The sequence below is a fragment of the Littorina saxatilis genome, linkage group LG13, assembly GCF_037325665.1.
Source record: "Littorina saxatilis isolate snail1 linkage group LG13, US_GU_Lsax_2.0, whole genome shotgun sequence".
Lineage (NCBI taxonomy): Eukaryota > Metazoa > Mollusca > Gastropoda > Littorinimorpha > Littorinidae > Littorina > Littorina saxatilis.
In genome coordinates, this window is record NC_090257.1 from 13,191,159 (window position 1) to 13,213,429 (window position 22,271).

The window sequence follows — 22,271 nt, forward strand, 5'->3', positions numbered from 1 at the left end:
GTATGGCACACTCCTTCTCGCCTTACCATCTCAGATCTGGTTAGGCTTTTTACGTGGGACAACAACATCCTCATTTTGTCACAAACCAAAATGAACACTCACTGCTTGCTGCGGTGAGTTGGATTTGTTTGATGAATCTTTGTCCTAGAATGCAACTATAGCGCCTTTTACTAAATTAACTCTACAAAAGTGAGCACACCGGCTGTTAATGTTTGGTATGAGACCAAGTGGAGGAATGTAGAGCCTGGTGAGCCCAACAGCTTTAATGAAGAGAGCGACAATACCGACGACAATACCACCACCACCACCAGCGAGAGAATACACGAATTCTAAAAAATAACTATGTCGAGTTTGTATGGGTTGTGAAAGAGTCAATGCCCTTGCTTTTTACTCAGACAAACATTGGAGGGGCCAATCACTATAGCGAGGGGTGTGTCGGAAAGACGTGGACAGAAGCACGTGTGAAGTTATTTTCGAAAATCGTCTATTCTCCCTGCCCCCGTAACCCCCCCCCCCCACCCCCCCACACACACACCGCGTCAAAGCGCTCAGCATACGCATTTGTCCTTTATATTTTCCATACCAGTCCCATCCGCTACTACCTACCCTCCATATTGTTCTGCCATCTCCCTCCTTCTTCTCTCCACCCCCCCCCCCCCCCCCCACACACACACACACACATACAACAAACAAAGACACGCAGTAGCTATCAAAGCTGACTACAACAGTGACGTACTAATCTTGTCACAGCACACACAGGTAGACTTGGCCGCGGCTCTATACCTTATATCATGTCTATCCCTTTGCCCTGTGACACAGACAGATAGCGTGCGGCGACAGAGACAGTCGTACTACAGCGAACAGAGGGTGTAACACTCCGTCAGCGTGGAAAGTGTTTTTGTGCGATTCTGTTCGGAGAAACAAAATGCACTGTTTAACCTGTGATGTGGGATCGTGTATAAAAGGGATAAACACTACAGGTGGCAGAGACTTCTGTAGGATCTGTTTGTGAAAGAAAATTATTGTGACAGGGACTTTTGTGGGATCGTATCCCAAAAGGAAAAACATCGTTATATATGGACGTAATCCTTGATGCGAGCTGGAGACTTGAATACAAAGATCGAAGGTAATGTTTGACTATTATCGTTTATCGTTTGTCTAGTCTCAGGGTCGGTTGATTCGGGTTAGTCAGTCAGTCAGTCAGTAACTAGGCATAGGTAGGCATGATAATGGCTAGTTCGTGTGCGAGTGTGCCTGTTTCAGACATATTAGTATGTGGGAGCCTGCCTGTTTGAGAGACATAATACGAATACAGTTATCGTCATTACTGATACGCAGCCAGCTTATCACAAACAGGGGTGACATCAGGATACGAAATAGAAACGGATAACTAACATTGTCAGTAAGTACTGGTTTGACAAGAATCATATGAAACAGTTGATTGGCTAATGGCAAAGTGCTAAAACTGTTAGCGCACTCTTGGAGTGCGCTAACAAACACTGAAAGCGTATTCAACCGCTTCATCGTCCGTGTTAGTGACATATAGTTGATCGTCTTCACATTACTAAATTATGATTGAGCTTAAAATTCCCCGCGGTTAAAAGCAAAAGTGTTATTCCGACAGATTTCGAGCTAGAACAGCATTTAGCAGTCGACTGATTCGATTGACTGTCCTACGTAGTAGACGACTGCGTCAGTTCAGTACTGAAATTAACGGTTATCGCATATATTTCAAGGCAACAACCATGAGAGCAGAAAACGTGATGGTTTCAAAACATTCTTACCATGTAAACTTTACACCAACCTCCCCGATGGATACAACACGAGAAATAACATGCCAACTTTCCTATTAAATGTTATACTTTATCAAAACCTGGGGGGAGAGAGAGAGAGGGGGGGGGGGTCACTGTTACCGATTCAATTAACTCCACCAACTGCGCGAGACGTTTCATATGTACGGTTTGCTTATTAAATGTGAAGGACATTCTTGCATACAGACTGAAAGAAGATACAAAGCAAGCACAACAATAGGTTGACACGGTCTACATTATGTCTTGTCGGCGTTTCGTTTAAAATGCAAATTGCAAAGAGACTGCGTCATTCAGCGATTGTACCCCTAGATCCGTGTCAACATAATCCAGACACTGACGATGCAAATACACCATAACTCAGCGGCTGGGTGCAGCAGTTACTTACACAATGAATGGAGAGAGTTCGACGAATACACAGCAACAACAAAAGAAAGTTTGGGGCAACACACAATATGCCACGTGATTCTCAATAACATTTTTTATTGTCGTTGTTGGTGTTGGTGTTTTTGTCCCCGCACCATCCATAAAGTCCGTCATCCGTAAGCATAAAATGTGTTTGACATTTATTTTCATTCATTTACATTTTTTTACATTTAGTCAAGTTTTGACTAAATGTTTTAACATAGAGGGGGAATCGAGACGAGGGTCATGGTACATGGTGTATGTGTGTGTGTGTGTGTGTGTGTGTGTGTCTGTCTGTCTGTGCGTGTGTGTGTGTAGAGCGATTCAGACCAAACTACTGGACCGATCTTTATGAAATTTTACATGAGAGTTCCTGGGAATGATATCCCCGGACGTTTTTTTCGTTTTTTCGATAAATACTTTTGATGACGTCATATCCGGCTTTTTGTAAAAGTTGAGGCGGCACTGTCACACCCTCATTTTTCAATCAAATTGATTGACATTTTTGTAAAGCAATCTTCGACGAAGGCCGGACTTCGGTATTGCATTTCAGCTCGGTGGCTTAAAAATTAATTAATGACTTTAGTCATTAAAAATCTGAAAATTATAATTAAAATGTTTTTTTATAAAACGATCCAAATTTACGTTCATCTTATTCTTCATCATTTTCTGATTCCAAAAACATATAAATATGTTATATTTGGATAAACAAGAAGGGCAAAGCCCATACGACTCACATGCTTGACCTCAAATAACTAAACCTAGCAATGACATCATACACTAAGAACTGCTTTACACATTTTTCCTACCAAAATACATGTGACCTTGACCCAAGGTCAAGGTCATCCAAGGTCATGCAACACAAAGCTGTTAATTCAAGACATAGGAAGTACAATGGTGCTTATTGGCTCTTTCTACCATGAGATATGGTCACTTTTAGTGGTTCACTACCTTATTTTGGTCACATTTCATAAGGGTCAAAGTGACCTTGACCTTGATCATATGTGACCAAATGTGTCTCATGATGAAAGTATAACATGTGCCCCACATAATTTTTAAGTTTGAAACAGTTATCTTCCATAGTTCAGGGTCAAGGTCACTTCAAAATATGTATACAATCCAACTTTGAAGAGCTCCTGTGACCTTGACCTTGAAGCAAGGTAAACTAAACTGGTATCAAAAGATGGGGCTTACTTTGCCCTATATATCATATATAGGTGAGGTATTCAATCTCAAAAACTTCAGAGAAAATGGGGAAAATGTGAAAAATAGCTGGTTTTTAGACAACATTTATGGCCCCTGCGACCTTGACCTTGAAGCAAGGTCAAGATGCTATGTATGTTTTTTGGGGCCTTGTCATCATACACCATCTTGCCAAATTTGGTACTGATAGACTGAATAGTATCCAAGAAATATCCAACGTTAAAGTTTTCCGGACGGCCGGCCGGACGGACGGACGGACGGACGGACGGACGGACGACTCGGGTGAGTACATAGACTCACTTTTGCTTCGCATGTGAGTCAAAAACAAGCTCTGAAAATTAAAAATATAAAAATTATGATCAAAATTAAATTTCCGAAATCGATTTAAAAACAATTTCATCTTATTCCTTGTCGGTTCCTGATTCCAAAAACATATAGATATGATATGTTTGGATTAAAAACACGCTCAGAAAGTTAAAACGAAGAGAGGTACTAAACAAGTCGGGTAAGGCGAAAATACAATATTTAGTCAAGTAGCTGTCGAACTCACAGAATGAAACTGAACGCAATGCCATTTTTCAGCAAGACCGTATACTCGTAGCATCGTCAGTCCACCGCTCATGGCAAAGGCAGTGAAATTGACAAGAAGAGCGGGGTAGTAGTTGCTCTAAGAAGGATAGCACGCTTTTCTGTACCTCTCTTTGTTTTAACTTTCTGAGCGTGTTTTTAATCCAAACATATCATATCTATATGTTTTTGGAATCAGGAACCGACAAGGAATAAGATGAAAGTGTTTTTAAATTGATTTCGACAATTTAATTTTGATAATAATTTTTATATATTTAATTTTCAGAGCTTGTTTTTAATCCGAATATAACATATTTATATGTTTTTGGAATCAGCAAATGATGGAGAATAAGATGAACGTAAATTTGGATCGTTTTATAAATTTTTAATTTTTATTACAATTTTCAGATTTTTAATGACCAAAGTCATTAATTAATTTTTAAGCCACCAAGCTGAAATGCAATACCGAAGTCCGGGCTTCGTCGAAGATTACTTGACCAAAATTTCAACCAATTTGGTTGAATGCCGCCTCAACTTTCACGAAAAGCCGGTTATGACGTCATCAAAGACATTTATCAAAAAAATGAAAAAAACGTTCGGGGATTTCATACCCAGGAACTCTCATGTCAAATTTCATAAAGATCGGTCCAGTAGTTTAGTCTGAATCGCTCTACACACACACACACACACAGACACACACACGCACATACACCACGACCCTCGTTTCGATTCCCCCTCGATGTTAAAATATTTAGTCAAAACTTGACTAAATATAAAAACGTGCTATGCAGCACAGCGAAACCACTACCGCGCTGAACAGGCTCGTCAGTTTCACTCCGTTTTGCACAAGCGGCGGACTACGGTCATTGTGAAAAAATGCAGTGCGTTCCGTTTCATTCTGTGAGTTCCACAGCTTGACTAAATGTAGTAATTTCGCCTTACGCGACTTGTTTCTTTTGGGGTGTTTTGTGTCTTTTTACATTTAAACAAGTCAGTTTTGACCACATATTTTAACATAGACTAGGAATCGAGACGAGGATCGTGGTTTGTGTGTGTAGATTGATTCCGATGAAACTGCTTGACCGATCTTTATGTAACATATCATAAACATTCTTCCAGATAATATTCCCAGGCCATGATGACGTCATATTCGGCATTTAGTGAGTTGAGGCGGGACTGTCACGCCCTCATTTTTTTATCAAATTTATTGACATTTTGGTCAAGCAATCTTTGATGAAATCCAGACTATGGGATTGCATTTTAGCTTGGAAGCTTACAAAATAATTATTAAAAATGTCCCACTTTGCACAATAAAGTTGATTTTGTGGCTTGTGCTTAAGTAAAAGGGTGCTCTTATCTGCAAGAAAACGCCTGAAGAGATATGTGGTGGCAAACATGATCGCTTAAACGAGAAGAAATATCCCTTTGACGTTAGCAAAATGGAAGCAATAAGACGGGAAAAACTCCACTTTTCATTAGTTCTGTTGAGCTAGGGAAATGTTCATGACTTTAACCTTGTTCTTGCGGCAGATGGGTAACTTGACGGGAGCGACGTGAGTATGTGTCTACTAGCAAACTTACTGTCATTGAAAGAAAACGATCAAAGAGCATTTATTACGTCTATGCACATGGGAAACGCGTTGGTGGCGCCCTTGCGCGACGATAAACAGAGAGACAGACACAGAGATTTATTTGCACCAAAACACAAATGCTCCATTTTTAGCGCCTGTGCTTCCTGGCGACAAGACAAGATGATCCTTTTGTTGACCGGACTAGAGGAGTCACAGCGGACAGTGCGACTGATTATAGTGCACAGTTTTCACGTGCTCGTAAACAGATCGCCTGACACCTGTATCGATTGCTTTACCCGCTTTTCTGTCAACCGCTCTGCTACAGTAGAACCTCCTTTGAAGACCTCCAACAGCGGTGAAAATCAGGGCTTAACCGCGAGAACAATCGAGATACATTTAGAGATGTTATAATCAGAGAATGTGGAAGGAAAGGCCTTGAAGATGTTTGGGGTGGGGGTGTCTACAAAGAGGTTTTCGCTGCCGCTTTGTCACTTTCTTCTGTCAAGAATGAATGTTTTGCGTTACCACCGCCGCAAGTTTTCTATTCTTATTTTTTATTATATTTTTGAGACGGGCGCAGTGGCCTAGTGGATAAGACATCGGTCTCCTAATTGTTCCGATCTCCCGGGTCAACTTATGTGCAGACCTGCTAGTGCCTTATCCCCCTTCGCGTGTACACGCAAGCACAAGACCAAGTGCGCACGGAAAAGATCCTGTGATCCATGTCCGAGTTCGGTGGGTTATAGAAACACGAAAATACCAAGCATGCTTCCCCTCGAATGCGGCGTATGGCTGCCTAAATGGCGGGGTAAAAACGGCCATACACGTAAATACCCACTCGTACAAAACATGAGTGAACGTTGGAGTTTCAGCCCATGAACGAAGAAGAAGAAGATTATATTTTTGTAAATGTATTAATTTCAGTCGGAGTCTGATTTCAAAGCTTGAAATTCCGACAACAACAAAGTCATCACCCTAGGATTATCTGCCGCACAAAAAAACTCATGCCGACAGTTCAGTACAGCTTGAAGGTGTATTCAAACCATTGAATCCCAACTTTTAAAAACACCACTGTTCTTATTCGAAGATTGTTTTGCCATACATCCGCCACATATTATGATTTTGTTGTTTTTGTTTTCGTGTGTGTTTTTCTTCAGAAGGAGTTTGTTTTCAAGCTTGGAATTCCAACAACACCACATCACTTTAGGATTACTTTGCTACCAACTCAAATTGAATTAAATTAAAAACACAGCCATGCTGTTAAAACGAGATGTAAAGTTTGAAACTGCAACAAAAGAGCAAGGAGTTAAAATCACACGATTCAAGCGGCAATATCCACCTGAAGTAGGTAACATGAGATTAGACGAACGACAGCGATGTGAGGCTGTGTTGAATGGATACTAGAAATGCAATACGAAATACGAAACGGGCAACAGAAAATGAGAGAGGAAATTAGAAATAGGGTACTTTGAGGAATAGGGTGAGTCGAGAACTAGGGAAAGCCGAGAAATAGGGTAATTACCAATAACAAGAGGTAAGGAAGGAAAACAAAACAATCTGCGCACGTGCACAAGCAGGATGATATAAACGTGTGTGCGTGTCCAAAGTATCCACACGAGGAGCACAACAGTATCTGGTAACATTACATTTACGAACAACTTCTTGTCAACATATTAACAAATGCCATACAACTTAAGACAAACGTCAGATCTCAACTTAATCACATTAGAAGACAAGAAAATTGGTTGATTAAAATCAACATGGCCGAAGCAATATTTTCATAAAAGAAGCGGTATTGTACGGGCACATGTTGAATTTGGGTTACATGTGTTGCAGAGTATTTGAAAATCCGTGGGCATAAAAACATGCCAGGAAGAGTAATCGGTCCCTGTTGTGAATATAGTCAAGTGGATAAATTGATTACTTATGTTTCACACTAGTTTTGCTGTTACAGCAGTCCCTCTCATGAACGGACACCCTTGGGCCAGTGCAAACCTGTCCGTACATTGCAGGTGGCCGGTCACGGGAAACCCCCCCCCCCCCCCCCCCATTACACACACTCAGGCACACTGACGGACTGAGTGAGTCTTTGCTACTGGTGAACGAGCTCTACTTGTCCTAAAACAATAAGGTCAAACTACTACAACTTATAACTGAAAGGAAAAAAACTGTCCTGTAAAAATGACGTTAAATCAACGGTGTCAGAAAAAGAGAGATAAAAGAAATCCTCAAATTCCTGAGGATACAGGCACCCCATGAAAGCAGCCACGAACATACTCACAGAGGCACACATGCTTGTGCAGATACTTTGCAAAAATATGAATTGAAAACCTGCATATGTGGTAATTTCTTTTTTTGTGTGTGGCTTTATTGAATACTTCAGGCAGTGACTTTTCCCTGTCCAGTTTTCTATTTCGTCTCTCTTACCCCTCGCTTAACCTCCCCCCACCCCCTTACCCTCCACTCCCTTCACCCAGCCCCGACAGCACAAATTTCTAATCTGCAAGGCAGAGTACACATTTTCTAAAAGTAAGACTACTCCTCTTCCATTATATCCAGAGATCTTCCAGCTGTCTCCACCATAAGCCAAGTGGTCGAGTCTTATACCCCCTTTCCACACAACCGTTCTAGGTCCCGTTCCCGTACCGACCAAGGAACGGTGCGGGCACGGGAGGGATCGGGACAGAACCGCAATGAACGTAACTGATCGTTAACGGAACGGTAGGGTCGGTAGGGACGGCTGAGTTTGGGCTGCATGTTCAATTTTTTAGCCGTTCCCCTCCCGATCCGAATGAACGGTAACGGAACCTCAACCCATCGGTAACGGAACGCTTGGATCGTTAACGAAACTTAAAACAACGGAAACGCAACGGTAGCGCTCTCACACACTGAGTTGTCATACCCGCATTCCAAACATCCGTTCCAGGTCCCGTTCCCTTACCGACCAAGGACGGCTGCCACTATGGTCAGACGCTGCTGAAAGATGCCAAAAAACGGCCGTTTGTGCAGCGTTCCATTGTTGTGGCAGCAGTCCTTGGTTGGTACGGTTGGAAACGGGACAAAGAACGGTTGTGTGGAATGGGGGTACGTATAACTTTTGACACCGAAAAACTGAAGAATGAACAGATCTATGAGGTAACCGTCTCAATGGTCCAGGCTCAGGAAACAAAGAGTATATATGGCCTGGGGCGATTGTAGCTTCCCTTCTTCGTGTCCGATAGACAAGGACAATAAATAGTAGAGCATAGTGCAATTTCATGTTGGCATCTTCTCCACTGAAAGCAATAACCCAAAGACTGAAGACTAAAGTGCTTAACCCACTTCTGACCCGAATCACCCCCCTCCTGCTGGGTACACGTGAACTCAAGTTAACCTCTGCTTTGACCTGTGTGCCAGGAGTCGGATGAGAGAGCGAGAGCGAGAGAGAGAGAGACACACACACATATAGACAGAGACAGACATAGAAAGACAAAGACATAGATACAGAGAGAGAGAGAGGAAAAAAACTGTAACTGATCTCGTGAGAACGGTAACCGAAACGAGACATGTCACCTCTCCGAATGCATTCCAATAGATGACCGCTCCTGCGGCCATCAATAAGTGGCACAGACTCATTATTTTTGTTTGTTGTTTTGTTGTACAATTTAAAGGCCAATAGGTCGAAGGGGTCCTGATTTGGCCCAAAAAGCAACAACAATTAATCAATCAATAGGTCGAAGTTCTTGTGAATGTTAGGTTTTGTCCTGAATTAAACGTTCCAATAATATAAAAACAAATCTTGTTTTTATTCCGATTTCATAAAACTTTGGCCTCAGTTTACTGCAGTTTACCGGCGATTTTAGGTATTGTACCGATTGTTATGGGAGAATACCGTAAAAGCGATGTTGGTATCATCTCACAGTTTTTCTTATCATCTAAGTTTGACCGGTTTTCCCGTGACCAAGTTACCGGTTTGTAGTCCTCTTGCCATTACAAAGTTAAAGGAACACTGCTTCCCATGATACAGTTGTGCTGACCATCTCCAGTCGGGCCAGGATTGTGTAGGGAATAACCTCCTGGGTGTTGGGATAAGGCCATCCCTCCACTTCAACACACACCAACACCCAACTGCCTGGGAGTTCTCTCTGCACAATAGGACCTTTGGTATCAAACAATTTCTTAGCGGACACTATTGGTTTATTTCATAAAAACTAAAATTCTGCGCCGGAAGCAGTCGGGATGTTGACTGTTGGTATGTGACCAAGTGGAAGTCCCAAGTCTTATTCTTGATAACAAAAAAATCCTTGGCAGCTCTGAAAGAGTAAGCCGAACTGTTTTCACGACAAGGACTGCGTCTTTAATACCCGTTTAAAACACACCTACTGCGATCACTGAGTTTATCGATACTCTTTGATAGTCTGCTCTGAAACTGAGCCGGTTGCGTTCCTGGGTGTTGAACGCGCAGATGTAGGGCTTAACTATATCAAGTTTCACTGAAAACCGAAAGTATACAGACGAAAGGCCGCGTGCCTTCAAACACTTGAATGCTTTCAGCGGGTTTGTGTTCTGGTATTCTATGCATTGTTGCAGCGGGTGGTTTTTATTGAATTGAACTTTTTGCAAGAGGAATTCTATAAGAGCGATCGATAGAGCTCACAATAATGGCGGACATTACAAAAAATCAAAGCAATGTCTCTCAAAGGTCTCACACAGACTCGAGATACAAATTATGTTTTACACAAAAAAAACGAACATTGAGTGGTAATGACATGGTATCCTACGACAGCTTGCTGTTTTCTCTGATTTCTGCCTGTTGTTAAGCGCCTTCAGACTCGAGATGCAAATCATGTTTTACACTGAAAAGAACAATAGAAGGGAATCACTTGGTATGCTACGACAGCCTGTTATTTCTCTGATTTCTGCCGCAAGCCCCTTCAGACTTGAGATGTGTTCTCAAAAACACGGAGGATGCAAAATAGTTTTTCCACACACAAAATTAATTAGTTGTATGCAACGACAGCATGCTGTTTTCCTGATTTTGCCCGCGTTTGAGGATGGACGTGATCACCTTCACAAGGAGCTACGAAAGCATCGATCATTTCAACAACCTGCTGCCTGTCTATAAGTCTCCCTTCTCTCTCTCTTTCTCTCTCTCTTTCTCTGAATGGTCACACTCGATTTTGCACCCAATTCATAAGAAAGGAGATATTGATTCACCGGATAATTATAGAGGTGTTTCGTTGTTGAATGTATGCAGCAAATTATATAGTTTTATTTTGAATAAACGTATTTCTGATTGGATAGAAGAGAACGAAGTTGTTGGGGAGGAGCAAGCTGGTTTTCGCCAAGATCACTCTACAGTAGACCACATATTTACACTGTTTGGAGTTGTACAGAAACAGTTGTTGAGACATAGAAAACTGTATGCAGCCTTTATAGATTTTCGGAAAGCGTTTGACTCTGTTCACAGGGAGAAACTATGGAAAGTACTGGATCAGAATGGCATGTATGGAAAGATTGTTTTAGCCCTTAAAAGTATGTATACGACAGTGAAAACGTGTGTTCGAGCAGGAGGTGAACTTTCAGATGTATTCATGAGTCCAGTCGGCCTAAAACAGGGTAAAAACTGCTCACCGAATTTGTTCTCATTGTTTATTAACGAATTAACCAAAGACATTATGGCAAATGGAAGACACGGTATTCAATTGTCACCGGATTTAGTCGAATTATTGATTTTGTTGTTTGCTGATGATGTGGTTTTAATCTCTGATAGTGTCATCGGTTTGCAAAACCAGCTAAATGTTTTATTGACCACCTCAAAGAAGCTTGAGGTAGTCGTAAATATGGCTAAATCGAACAAAGTTGTGTTTAGAAACGGTGGCCATTTGGCATTACGAGAAAAATGGTTCTTTGGTGATAGTGAAGTGAAAGTTGTAAACATGTATAAATATTTAGGAGTCTATTTGTCCACAAGAATCTCTTTTTCCCACACTCTAAACGACCTTGCTGATCGCGCGAGAAAGGGAGTATCAGCTATCCTCAAACTTCTATGGAGTATTGGGGAATATTCTCCTGATACGTTTTTTAAACTGTTTGACAGTCAAATACAACCGATCTTGACGTACGGTTCGGAGGTCTGGGGACTCTCTGCTGATCAACAAATTGTTGAAAGAGTACATTTGTCTGCCATTAAAAGGTTTGTCGGTGTCCATTCGAAGTCACCAAGGCATATAGTTTACGGTGAAACAGGACGTTATCCTCTGTTTGTGGTAACGCACATAAAGTGTATGAAGTTTTGGCTTTGATTAACTCGGATGGATGGCAACAGGTACCCCAAGAAAGTGTATAATATGTTATTGTCTATACAAAGGCAAAATTACACGACATGGGCTTGTAACGTTCGTAATGTTTTGTACAAGTATGGATTTGGTGAAGTGTGGGAAGCACAAGGTGTTGGTGATATTTCCACGTTTGTAAGAGAATTTCGCCAAAGACTTGTCGATTGCTTTAGACAGGATTGGCATAGTTCCCTTGAATCACACGTGTTTTATCATGTGTATTCGTTATTTAAGCAGTCCTTGTGTATGAGTGGTTATTTGTATCAGATAAGAAATGTTCATTTGAGGAGAATGTTAGCACGTTTCAGATTTGGTATGTCACCCTTAAATAACCACTATTTACAGTATAAACCCAATGTGAATAACGTAGACAGACTTTGCCCTTTGTGGTCAGATGATACACTTGAGACGGAAGTTCATTTTTTACTTGTTTGTCCCTCATTTAATGAGATCAGAGTTGAATTAATAGCCTCAAAGTATTATCGGAACCCATCCATGTTTAGAATGTGCCAATTACTATCCTCTACAAATGGCCAAGTGGTAAGACAGTTAGCAACGTATATTTACAAAGCTATACGATTTCGCACTGATTCTCTGGAAAATGCACAGTTGCAAGATGCAGGTCCATAAGGTTGCTTCTTCTAAACATTGTTCGCTTGTATTATGTGTCACCAGTCTTGTTATGGGCCGGAGGCCTAACAAATAAAATTTCCGACTCCGACTCCGACTCTCTCTCTCTCTTTATACATTTTAATGCATTCCTTTATTCTGCAGGTGATGTAACCAGCAGATGACGTAGTCCGCCATGACGTCATGGAAATGCTCTCACAGATAGCACGACTATAAATCCGCCCTTTACCAAAATGCAACGACCTTCATATCTAACCCTTCCCTGACAACAGAACCTCAACAAACCCTCCTTTGTGATGGGGCGTCGCTGCGGGCGGGGTCGCCGCCAACACGACCTTGACTTGGCCGACCTTGAACTTCACGAGTCCAGGTCATTGCTGATGTACCTGACGCGCCTGCTGTTCGTGACGATCGTGCTGTCGTGCTGTGTCATCTTCTGTGTGTCCCTGCTGCTGCTGGTCCAGTGCCGACACGCCGTCACGCCCATGGAGGGGCTGGTTGAGGAGAGTCACGGGCAGTGTTCCACGCTGGGCATCCCGGCCTACTACACCTGCCTCGTTCTGCTCATCGCCGTTTTTGGCTTCGGCTGCGTGGGCAGGAGGGTGTCTGGGTTACTCCTCGTAGCGGTCAGCGTGGTTGCCATGGTGATCGCCGTGGTGGTGGTGGTCACTCAGGACTGCAGTCAAGACGTCAGCGCTGTGCTGGACTCGTTGGTGGCCAAGCTGGCCCACTGCGGCCTGTACTCTTCGGCCACCAACCGGACCAGCGTGGCCTGGATGTACCCGGCGCAGTTCCAGCGCTTCGACTTCCTCTCCGATTCGTCCGTGCTGGCGGCGTGCAGAGACACGGCTGTGGGCTTCAACAGCCTGTGCGGGCAGCACATCGACGTGCACATCACCATGTCCCAGCGACACAAGATCAACCACACGGGGCTGCAGCTGTGTGCGCGCAACATGACGGACACGCTGCACGCCCTGTGCATGCAGGACTCCGAGGTGGGCTTCCCCATCCTGCTCTCGGCGCCAGTCTTCTTCATCGTCATCGGCGCGGGGCTCGTCTACATCAAGCACAAGGAAGAGCGCCGCAGACTGAAGGCAGGCGTCTCCATCAGCTCCGTGGGGACCAGCACTGAGCGCGGAGCGGCCTCCTCGCACCCGTCGTCAGGGAGGCACGTGCTGTCCGCCTGGTTGACCTCCTTGTGCACCGCTAATTCGCTGTGTTTCACCTGCCTCTTGCGTGGCAACCAGTGCCCCTGCTGCTCCTCCCTCTCCCCCTCCACCACCACCACCATCGTCAACCACGCGTCCCCCTCCAGAGTGTCCTTCAACCTGACGGAGATGGGGAGAAACGATGACGATAATGAACAGGAGGAGGTGGAGGTTGAACAAGGGGGAGAGAGGGAGGTGAGGACCTCGCGACGTCATCGAATGCCCAAGAGCCGCTCGAAATCGCGCTCCCTTTCACACACTGACGAGGAGCTTCATCTGATCGATGATTTTGTATAGCGTCCTGCATCCCTAGAGTCTTGCAACCACTGTCTGAATGCGTGAAGTGTAAACAGACAACCATTCCATGTTCTCCGTCATTTCATCAACGATTTTGTACAAGCAACTTGCATTTGTTGAGCTTGGCCACTACTATGTGCATGAGTAAACAGACAAACATTTCATGTTCTCGATCATCTGATCGGTGATTTTGTATAGCATTCTCCTCCCACGGTGTGAATAAGCGAGACGCAAATGGACAAACATTCCACGTTTTTTTCCCTTTCGTATCAGCCTTCAAGATGATTGAATCCCTATAGACCCAAGCACCCACTTTGTAAATACGTGAGAGCAAACTGACAAATAGTCCACGTTCGTTGTTACCAGCCTGCAGGATGGAAAGTTGCGGAGGGGGCTATGTGTCCAAACGGGTTTGGGTCAAAATGCTTGAGATTCTCTCTCTCACAACCCGCCGTTATTCAACTTGAGTGGAGTTTATTTTCTCCAATATTCTGAGAGAAATAATACTCTAAATGAAAGTGGACAGACTCTATTTTAAGTTATCTGGGAGTAGCAGTAAGAGCGTGTTCTAAAAGAAAAACATTCCATTTGGGCAATTGTGGAAGCTGGTCTTACACAATTTATGAGAGGATCGTTTCTTTCAAAGAAATTGTAGAGACTCTCTTTCAAACTATCTGGGATTAAGTGCGCGAGTGTGCTCTCAAAGAGAAAGAACCGAGTTGATAACAGAGTTACAGAGATGTGAATGAAAAATTTCCCAAAAAAAGGAGGAAGAAAAGTTGACAAATTTAAAAAAGAAAAAAATGTTTCGATTTATACAGATTTGTTTAACTCCTGAATGAAGAGAAGACATGCCATCATTCACACATGATCATGGTGCTGTTTACTGCTTCATTTGAATGAAACTCGTCCATATTTTTGTACAAAACTTGAGTACCAGGAGGAGTTAATGGTGACATTCTTCCAAAAGGAGGAAGAATCTCATCTCTCCTTAACGTGTACTTGAGAAAGAAAGGAAGACAGTAAGAAACCTTGGGATCTCCTTTTATACTGCAAATGGGAACCGCATTTAACCAGTGATGTGCTGAAGAGTCAGTGAGTAGGGGTTCGATCGGGAAGGGCAGATGCAGTTCTATTTCTGTCCTGTCAAATGCGTGAGGACGAGCTGAGAGGATAGGAGATGAAAGACGAGAACGGATGCGTCACACCCGATACAAAAATAATCAAAGACATTTAAATCGGACTTCCTCCAGGGACAGAAAAACTATTCTCTGTCTCTCTTTCAGTCCTTCTTCTTCTTCTAGTTCTTAAATTTGATCGAATAAATTGCATCACTTCAAATATATATTTAAGAAGTACTAGGAACGTGGTATAAAAAAACAGAAGAATCTACTTAACCTCTCTTTTTCGCTTTCCCTCCTTCTTCTTTTTTACCTCTGTTACTTCCATCGCAAAGAATGTCACCGCTGTTCAAGATACCTAAGGCCAAACAAAAATATAGGTTGCATGACCCCAAAATATAAGGTCGGTAGGTCGACTTTTTTTTTTATAATTTTTTTGTAGTCTCGGAATAATTCGCAAAATGTGCCAGGTTGGTTTTTTTGGACTTATTTTTTAGAAATGAAACTTTTTTAGGGTCTGCGGGTAAAAATAGGGTCGGTCGGTCGGGTTACCCTAAACCAACAAATATTTTTGTTTGGCCTAATAAGAGAATGAATGAACGAGACATAAAAAAGATAAATACATCTGCTGAAACTTGCCATGACATATGTTCACAATGAGACAGACTTTCCAGTGACACCGCGTGATTCTTATGATAAACACATATAATGTGCAGGGCAGTTTAAATCGTGTCACGGGCATGAAATTGTAAACAAACAAACAAAATCTTACAAGTACAAAAAAAATACAACAGACTTTTTTTTTTATTGTAGACATGCTCCTTTCAAATGTTTTTAGGAGAAACATTCGCATTCTTGCAATCAGGAATTTCTCAGAATGATTTATGGGTCTTTCAGAACACCGAAAAATCGCAGAAAAACTTCCCGCCTGTTCCAGCCTTATCTTCCTTTTTCTATTCATGACCTGCTTTCACGATTCATTTTCAACAGAGTTGGAGGACAAACAACAACGGAAACAAATAGAGAAATAATAACATATAAACAATAACAACTGGCATTAAGCCCAGCTTCAAAACTCAAACTGATCAGAGGGCAGATCTAAAGAAAAAGCCTGCTGACTTTGGGAATCTCCACTGCCAATCAAAGACGCGTTCTCCTGGCAGCTGTCTGTGATAATCAGCACTTCTCCATAATCTGGAACCGTTGGAACTGCTAACGAGTAGTATTGATTTGACACAAGAGATTGACTTCGCTACAGCACGACAGATCTCTTCAAAAGAGCTGACTGGACGGAGAAAAAGTCACCATGATAAGCATTCAACACCTCGCTTGAGGCTAAACAAAAAGTTTCTGTGTTTATGGTAACCCAACAAACTGTTTGTGTGTGTGTGTGTGTGTGTGTGTGTGTGTGTGTGTGTGTGTGTGTGTGTGTGTGTGTGTGTGTCTGTGTGTGTGTGTCTGTCTGTCTGTCTGTCTGTCTGTCTGTCTGTGTGTTCTTGTGCGGGTGGAACATTACATTTTAAAAACGAAGCTACCAAAATATATGCTTCTGACGATATACGGACTTTTTTTCTCGTAATAACAGTTACAGAAAACAGATTTATTTCTTTGGCCTAAACGGACGTGTGTGCTGGCTATACAAATATCCCCTGAGACGACCAAGAAGGTGTTGTCCGGAGTATGTACGCTTCAGTGTTCATCTTCTTCTCGGAAATACTCCGAACAGAAGACTCCTGTCAGAATAAACTGTCAATGCCTGAAATGACCATATATCTTGTGTTTAGTGCCTGAGATCGCGACTTCACTTACTAATTTGATTCTACACGGCGCCAACCGACACCAGTGTTTGCGTCCCAATCACTGGGGTGACAAAAATAAGCCAACAGAACAGTCAACACCAAAGGTTCTAGATCACGGCGCACAACGAACGATCACTAAGTCACCAACAAGGGCTCCTTTGCACCAATAATGTCCAAATGGAACCCTAATTGCTCTTTTAATGTCGCAATAGCGGAACACCATGTGTTCTTTTACAACATGCTGTGTTTTTTGGTGACAACACTTACTTACATAACGTCACGCTCATAAAATAATTGCCTATGTCATTTTTTGAAATTTGGAGAAAAACGCAAAAAACTTTCTTTGGTTTCTGAACAATCTGCCTCTCTTATTTTAGTAAAAGTTGCAAACTGCCTATCTCGAGGTCACCTGGATAAACGTGAGATAAAGAGCTGACAGCAACATTTTCAATCAGCAAAACTGCGTAGCAACCCACAAAGACCCCCCGCAGGTTAGGGGGAGTCCCATATTGGTTGGGACGAGAAAGAATTTTCCCGATGCTCCCCAGCATGTCGTAAGAGGCGACTAACGGATTCTGTTTCTCCTTTTACCCTTGTTAAGTGTTTCTTGTATAGAATATAGTCAATTTTTGTAAATATTTTAGTCAAGCAGTATGTAAGAAATGTTAAGTCCTTTGTACTGGAAACTTGCATTCTCCCAGTAAGGTAATATATTGTACTACGTTGCAAGCCCCTGGAGCAAATGTTTGATTAGTGCTTTTGTGAACAAGAAACAATTGACAAGTGGCTCTATCCCATCTCCCCCCTTCCCCCGTCGCGATATAACCTTCGTGGTTGAAAACGACGTAAAACACCAAATAAAGAAAGAAAGAACCCACAAAGAGCGTTTGCATACTTTCAAATTCACAAAACAAGTCTTCCTGTATCATAAAGAAATAGTGCCTAACTCAAGAAACGAGATCGGCAGTTTTGCTTACGTCACCGTGGCATGGTTTCCGGTGGTCTGAGAGTTTGTACTCTCTATCACATGATAGATACCCTTCCAGTAGCTTCCCCTGTGGTTTCACTGGAGAAATGCCTAACACTGAGATAGGTATTTTTCTTATGAGCGTGACGATAAGTAGAATACAACGAGTTCTCTTGCGACAATAGTAGACCACTAACTGTTCTTTTGTGACAGTCTCAGGGAACAAATCGCACTCAAGATTGAAATAATGTTTCTGACAGACAGTCCATTTAAATTATGTCTGATTGAGTGCTTCTGACTGGCATATACATGCAGACAGTGTTATTTCTTGCTCATATGCTTTCTTTCTCAACGTTCCTTCTTTCTTGCACTTGACTACCATTCCACTTGCGTATAATTCTACAATTCCAGTTATTTTCTACAAGAGTTGTGATGATTCAAGACTTTTATGTGCGCACAACCGAGAGAGAGAGAGAGAGAGAGAGAGAGAGAGAGAGAGAGAGAGAGAGAGAGAGAGAGAGAGAGAGAGAGAGAGAGAATATATATGTGTGTGTGTGCGTGTGTGCGTGCATGTGTGTGTGTGTGTGTGTGTGTGTGTGTGCGTGCGTGCAGGCCCATGCGTGCGTGCATGCAGGCCCATGCATGAGTGCGTGCGTCTGTCTGTTTGAACAGATTCACAAACACACATCTACTAGCATTGTCTCTTTCCATTCACATAACCTAACAATCTTACTGCACCCTCCCCTCCCCCCCCCCCCCCACCCGAAAAAAAAACACACACACGAAAAAACATGACACAAATCCACCACGACGACATGCAAAGTATAGACATCAAAGAAGGTTGGGCCAACAGGCGCACTGACAAGAAAAATGAGGTTTAGACATATTGCTTGTGACAGTAATAGTTAGCATGAGAGAAGTGTAGGAGAAAATGACATTGACAAGGCATTAGCTCAGCAAACAACCACACTGCGCACAAGCTCGGACCATAACCACTCCAATGTATACTGCGCAACAGGAAAGAATGTAATGGTTGAGTGCACTTCTGTAATGTGTGTACATGAAGATTTTAACTGTCATGCAAAATTGTTCAAAACAGATCAAACAGCCATGTGCGTGTGTGTGTGTGTGTGTGTGTGTGTGTTCATTATGTGTGTGTGTGCATGCGTGTGTGTGTGTGCATGCGTGTATGTGAGGTGCATGCATGTGCTGTCTCTGTGTGTGTGTGTGTGTGTGTGTGTGTGTGTGTGTGTGTGTGTGTGTGTGTGTGTGTGTGTGTGTGTGTGTGTGTGTGTGTGTTCCGAAGTGTGTGTGTGAGTGTCATGTTTGTCAATGTCTATGTGTTGATTTGGTTCTTTATAAAAGTTAGTGCAAGCTATGTACAATCCTACCTTCATTCCCTCTGTCCCTTTTTACCCTTTCCATATCTACTATAACTATAGGCTTTCTGGAGAGCAAACTTAGATTTGATCTAATTCCAGCATTCCCCTCTCTTTATGTCAAGGTAAATACGCAATTTAACTGCTGACAATTTCACAGGGTGTGCCAAGCTCCACCAAGGCCTTGGATGCAGAACAAAAGAACAGCACATGTATGTCATGCAGACTAAACTTTCACTCCAAATTTATCAAAAGCAAAACTTAATGACAAGGAACCTTTTCGCAGCCTAACAACTCATCAGCAAAATGCACCTGATTGCTTCAGAATGGATTGGTGGTCTTATACTCTGAGACATCTGAATCAGCAGTTAATGTGTGTCACTTTTTGAATTGATTTTGCATGATTTTACAATACAGCATGTTTGAACAAACTTGGGAGCCTTGGGAGAATTTTGTGTTGCTTTCACAGTTTGCCATTTTAATGACTGTAATTTTCTGTCACTTGAAAGTTTGTTCAAATCACTTTCAACCTGTGATCTTTTTGGATGTCAATTCTGTCACTTGAAAGGTTTTCTGTTCAAACAGTATTTCTCACTTGCTCTTTGTAGTGTTTTTGTACACGCCAGGAACTCCCCCCTGATCCAACCACTCCATCCCATCCTCCCTCCCTTTCCCCTTCCGCTTCTTTTCATACTCTCACAAACTGTGATGTTTTAGAAGTCATGGATACTGTGGGTATGCATCATGTATGTGTGTGAACCTCAGAATAAATGAAAGTGAGAGAGCAAGCAAGAGACTTTGTGTGTGTGCGTGAGTGCGTGTGTGTGTGCGTGCGTGCGTGCGTGAATGCGAGCATGCATGAATGTTTTTGTGTTTATGCATTTTTGCATGTTCATTTTTCACATTATAGAATATCACAACACAGTCTGCCACAAAGAACCGCGAGTACAGAACGTTCACAACGTGGAACAAAGCAAAAAAACTGGATGCCCTGTGTCATGTCCTGACTTCAGAAAAGTCGTTATAAGTCCATCTATGGACGGTCGTATTAGAGAGGGGGACGTAATATGGAGGTGAGAAATACTAAGACAAAGAAGGAGAAAAAATTCGTCAGAGAAAAGTCGGTTGTAATATTGAGGGACCCGTAAAAGAGAGGGGTCGTAAAGGGAGGTACCACTGTGCTAGCTTGGGGCAACACAATTCTATTGATTCCCTTTACTGCTTGGTCTACCCTCCCAACATGGGACAGCTAGTTGCTAAGTATTCAACCAGCTACTTTTGTCTGGCCGATTGTAGCTGAGGGAAATTAAAGACAAACAACCAAAATGAACATTTCAAAATCGCTAATGTGAATCCAATTGTTTGTAAGATTTCTTCTGTGTCCAGGAAAACCCTGCCCTCTCTCTTAATGACTGAGAATCATTTTTGGTCAGGGATTGCTGTGTACCCTTATTAATCATTCACAAATACACACGGACAAAAACAGCATAAAACTCATAACATTCAACACAAAGAGACATTTTATTTTTGTTAGGTTCTAACATGCCTTGCAAAAACACAGGACTATAACTGTTATTGTACAAAATTGTAATTCTTTGAAGTCAAACATTATTCTCACTGGTGCATTTTCTCTAACAACAATTCTGATATTTTTGTCTTCTTCTGAGGGAAAGAGCAAATTGCAATATATGCACTGTCCGAAAATAAGTCTCTTTAGGAGTTTTCTTGGCTCAGCAAGAGTTGCACCCCTCAGAAACAAGAAGGCAAACATTGCCACTGGTAGCTTGTGTCAAGCAATCACGAGCATCACATTGCCACTGGTAGCTTGTGTCAAGCAATCACAGAGCACCACATTGAAAACTGCATGGGGAGTCTTAATTAAATTGGGGGGGGGGGGGGGGGGTCTTAAAAGAGGGATTCTACTGTACAAGTGGCAACTTTTCAGTAGCCAGCCAAGTAATAATCGAGGCAGTGATAGTTCGTGCTGATGTGCTTTTCCTTTTTTCTAGAAAAAGGCGTCATATCTCTCTATCCTTCTGCTGTATGCATGTCAGCATGTGCGCTGTCCATCTGTGTTTATGTCTACATGTGCAAAGGTTTCCAAAATTCAGACTTACTTGCAGACAAAAATGATTAAATAACTTAATTAAATAAATCAACAACCAAACACAGACAGGAAAGGCTGAGATCACGGGGAGGGGGATGGGAGGGGGTTGGGAGGGGGCCGGGTGGAAGAGGATGCACTCATGAATTGCTTCAAAGTGTGCACTCAGGTCCAGACTTGTAGCAGAACTGATACACAACAAAAGACAGACAGATCTGAGCACACACTGAAAGTTCTGTTCCCATTAACTGAAAGGCACTTTCAACACACACAGACACACAATCACACACACAATCACACACACAATCACACACACACGCACAACACGCACACACATGCGCGCACAGTCACCAGCAGAGATTGGCTAAAATGAAAAAAACAGACTAAAAAATATACAGATAATTTGATGGATTCATCTTAAAGCCAACAGGTGATTTTCAAGATCAGCTGATCAGCCTATGCAGAAATTAATTGGGTCACAGGATCTATCAAACACAAGCCAGAACAGTAGGTCGATCGAAAATATGATGTGTGACAGTGACTATGCACTAACCCCCCACGTGGTCACGTGAGTACTAGGACCAGACTGCCTCATCGGTAGAGGGGAGACCAGCCCCAACCCAACAGACCACAAGTGGCGGAGGTGGAGATTTGTTGCAATATAAGAGAAGCTCGCCTAGCCTGGACGAATAAGCCATCGCCGACCAAGTGGCAATGACTTAACAGGATAGTGTGCGATAACAGATTGCAGTGTTGTCTCCACTGAAAAGACCCATGAGTCCTACAAATGGAGCATCTTGCGGTCAAGAGCTGCACTACTGGCTCTAGCTACGAGGTGGGATACCTGATCAAACAATCCCACCTCCCCCCCCCCCCCCCCCCACCCCCCACCCTC

General features: G+C 42.6%; 2 protein-coding genes across 2 annotated transcripts in view; one reads left to right on the forward strand and one right to left on the reverse strand.

Annotated features, from left to right (window-relative positions):
• The window catches only part of LOC138983651 (cilia- and flagella-associated protein 300-like), a 121,999-nt gene that overhangs the window by 88,387 nt on the left and 11,341 nt on the right, over positions 1 to 22,271 (reverse strand). The gene's annotated exons all lie outside the window — the stretch shown is intronic.
• LOC138983649 (uncharacterized) lies at positions 733 to 18,319 on the forward strand. The gene is made up of 2 exons (XM_070356929.1): positions 733 to 1,126; positions 12,646 to 18,319. Exon 2 carries the CDS (start codon positions 12,798 to 12,800, stop codon positions 14,004 to 14,006), a length of 1,209 nt encoding a protein of 402 aa, XP_070213030.1. The 5' UTR covers positions 733 to 1,126; positions 12,646 to 12,797; the 3' UTR covers positions 14,007 to 18,319.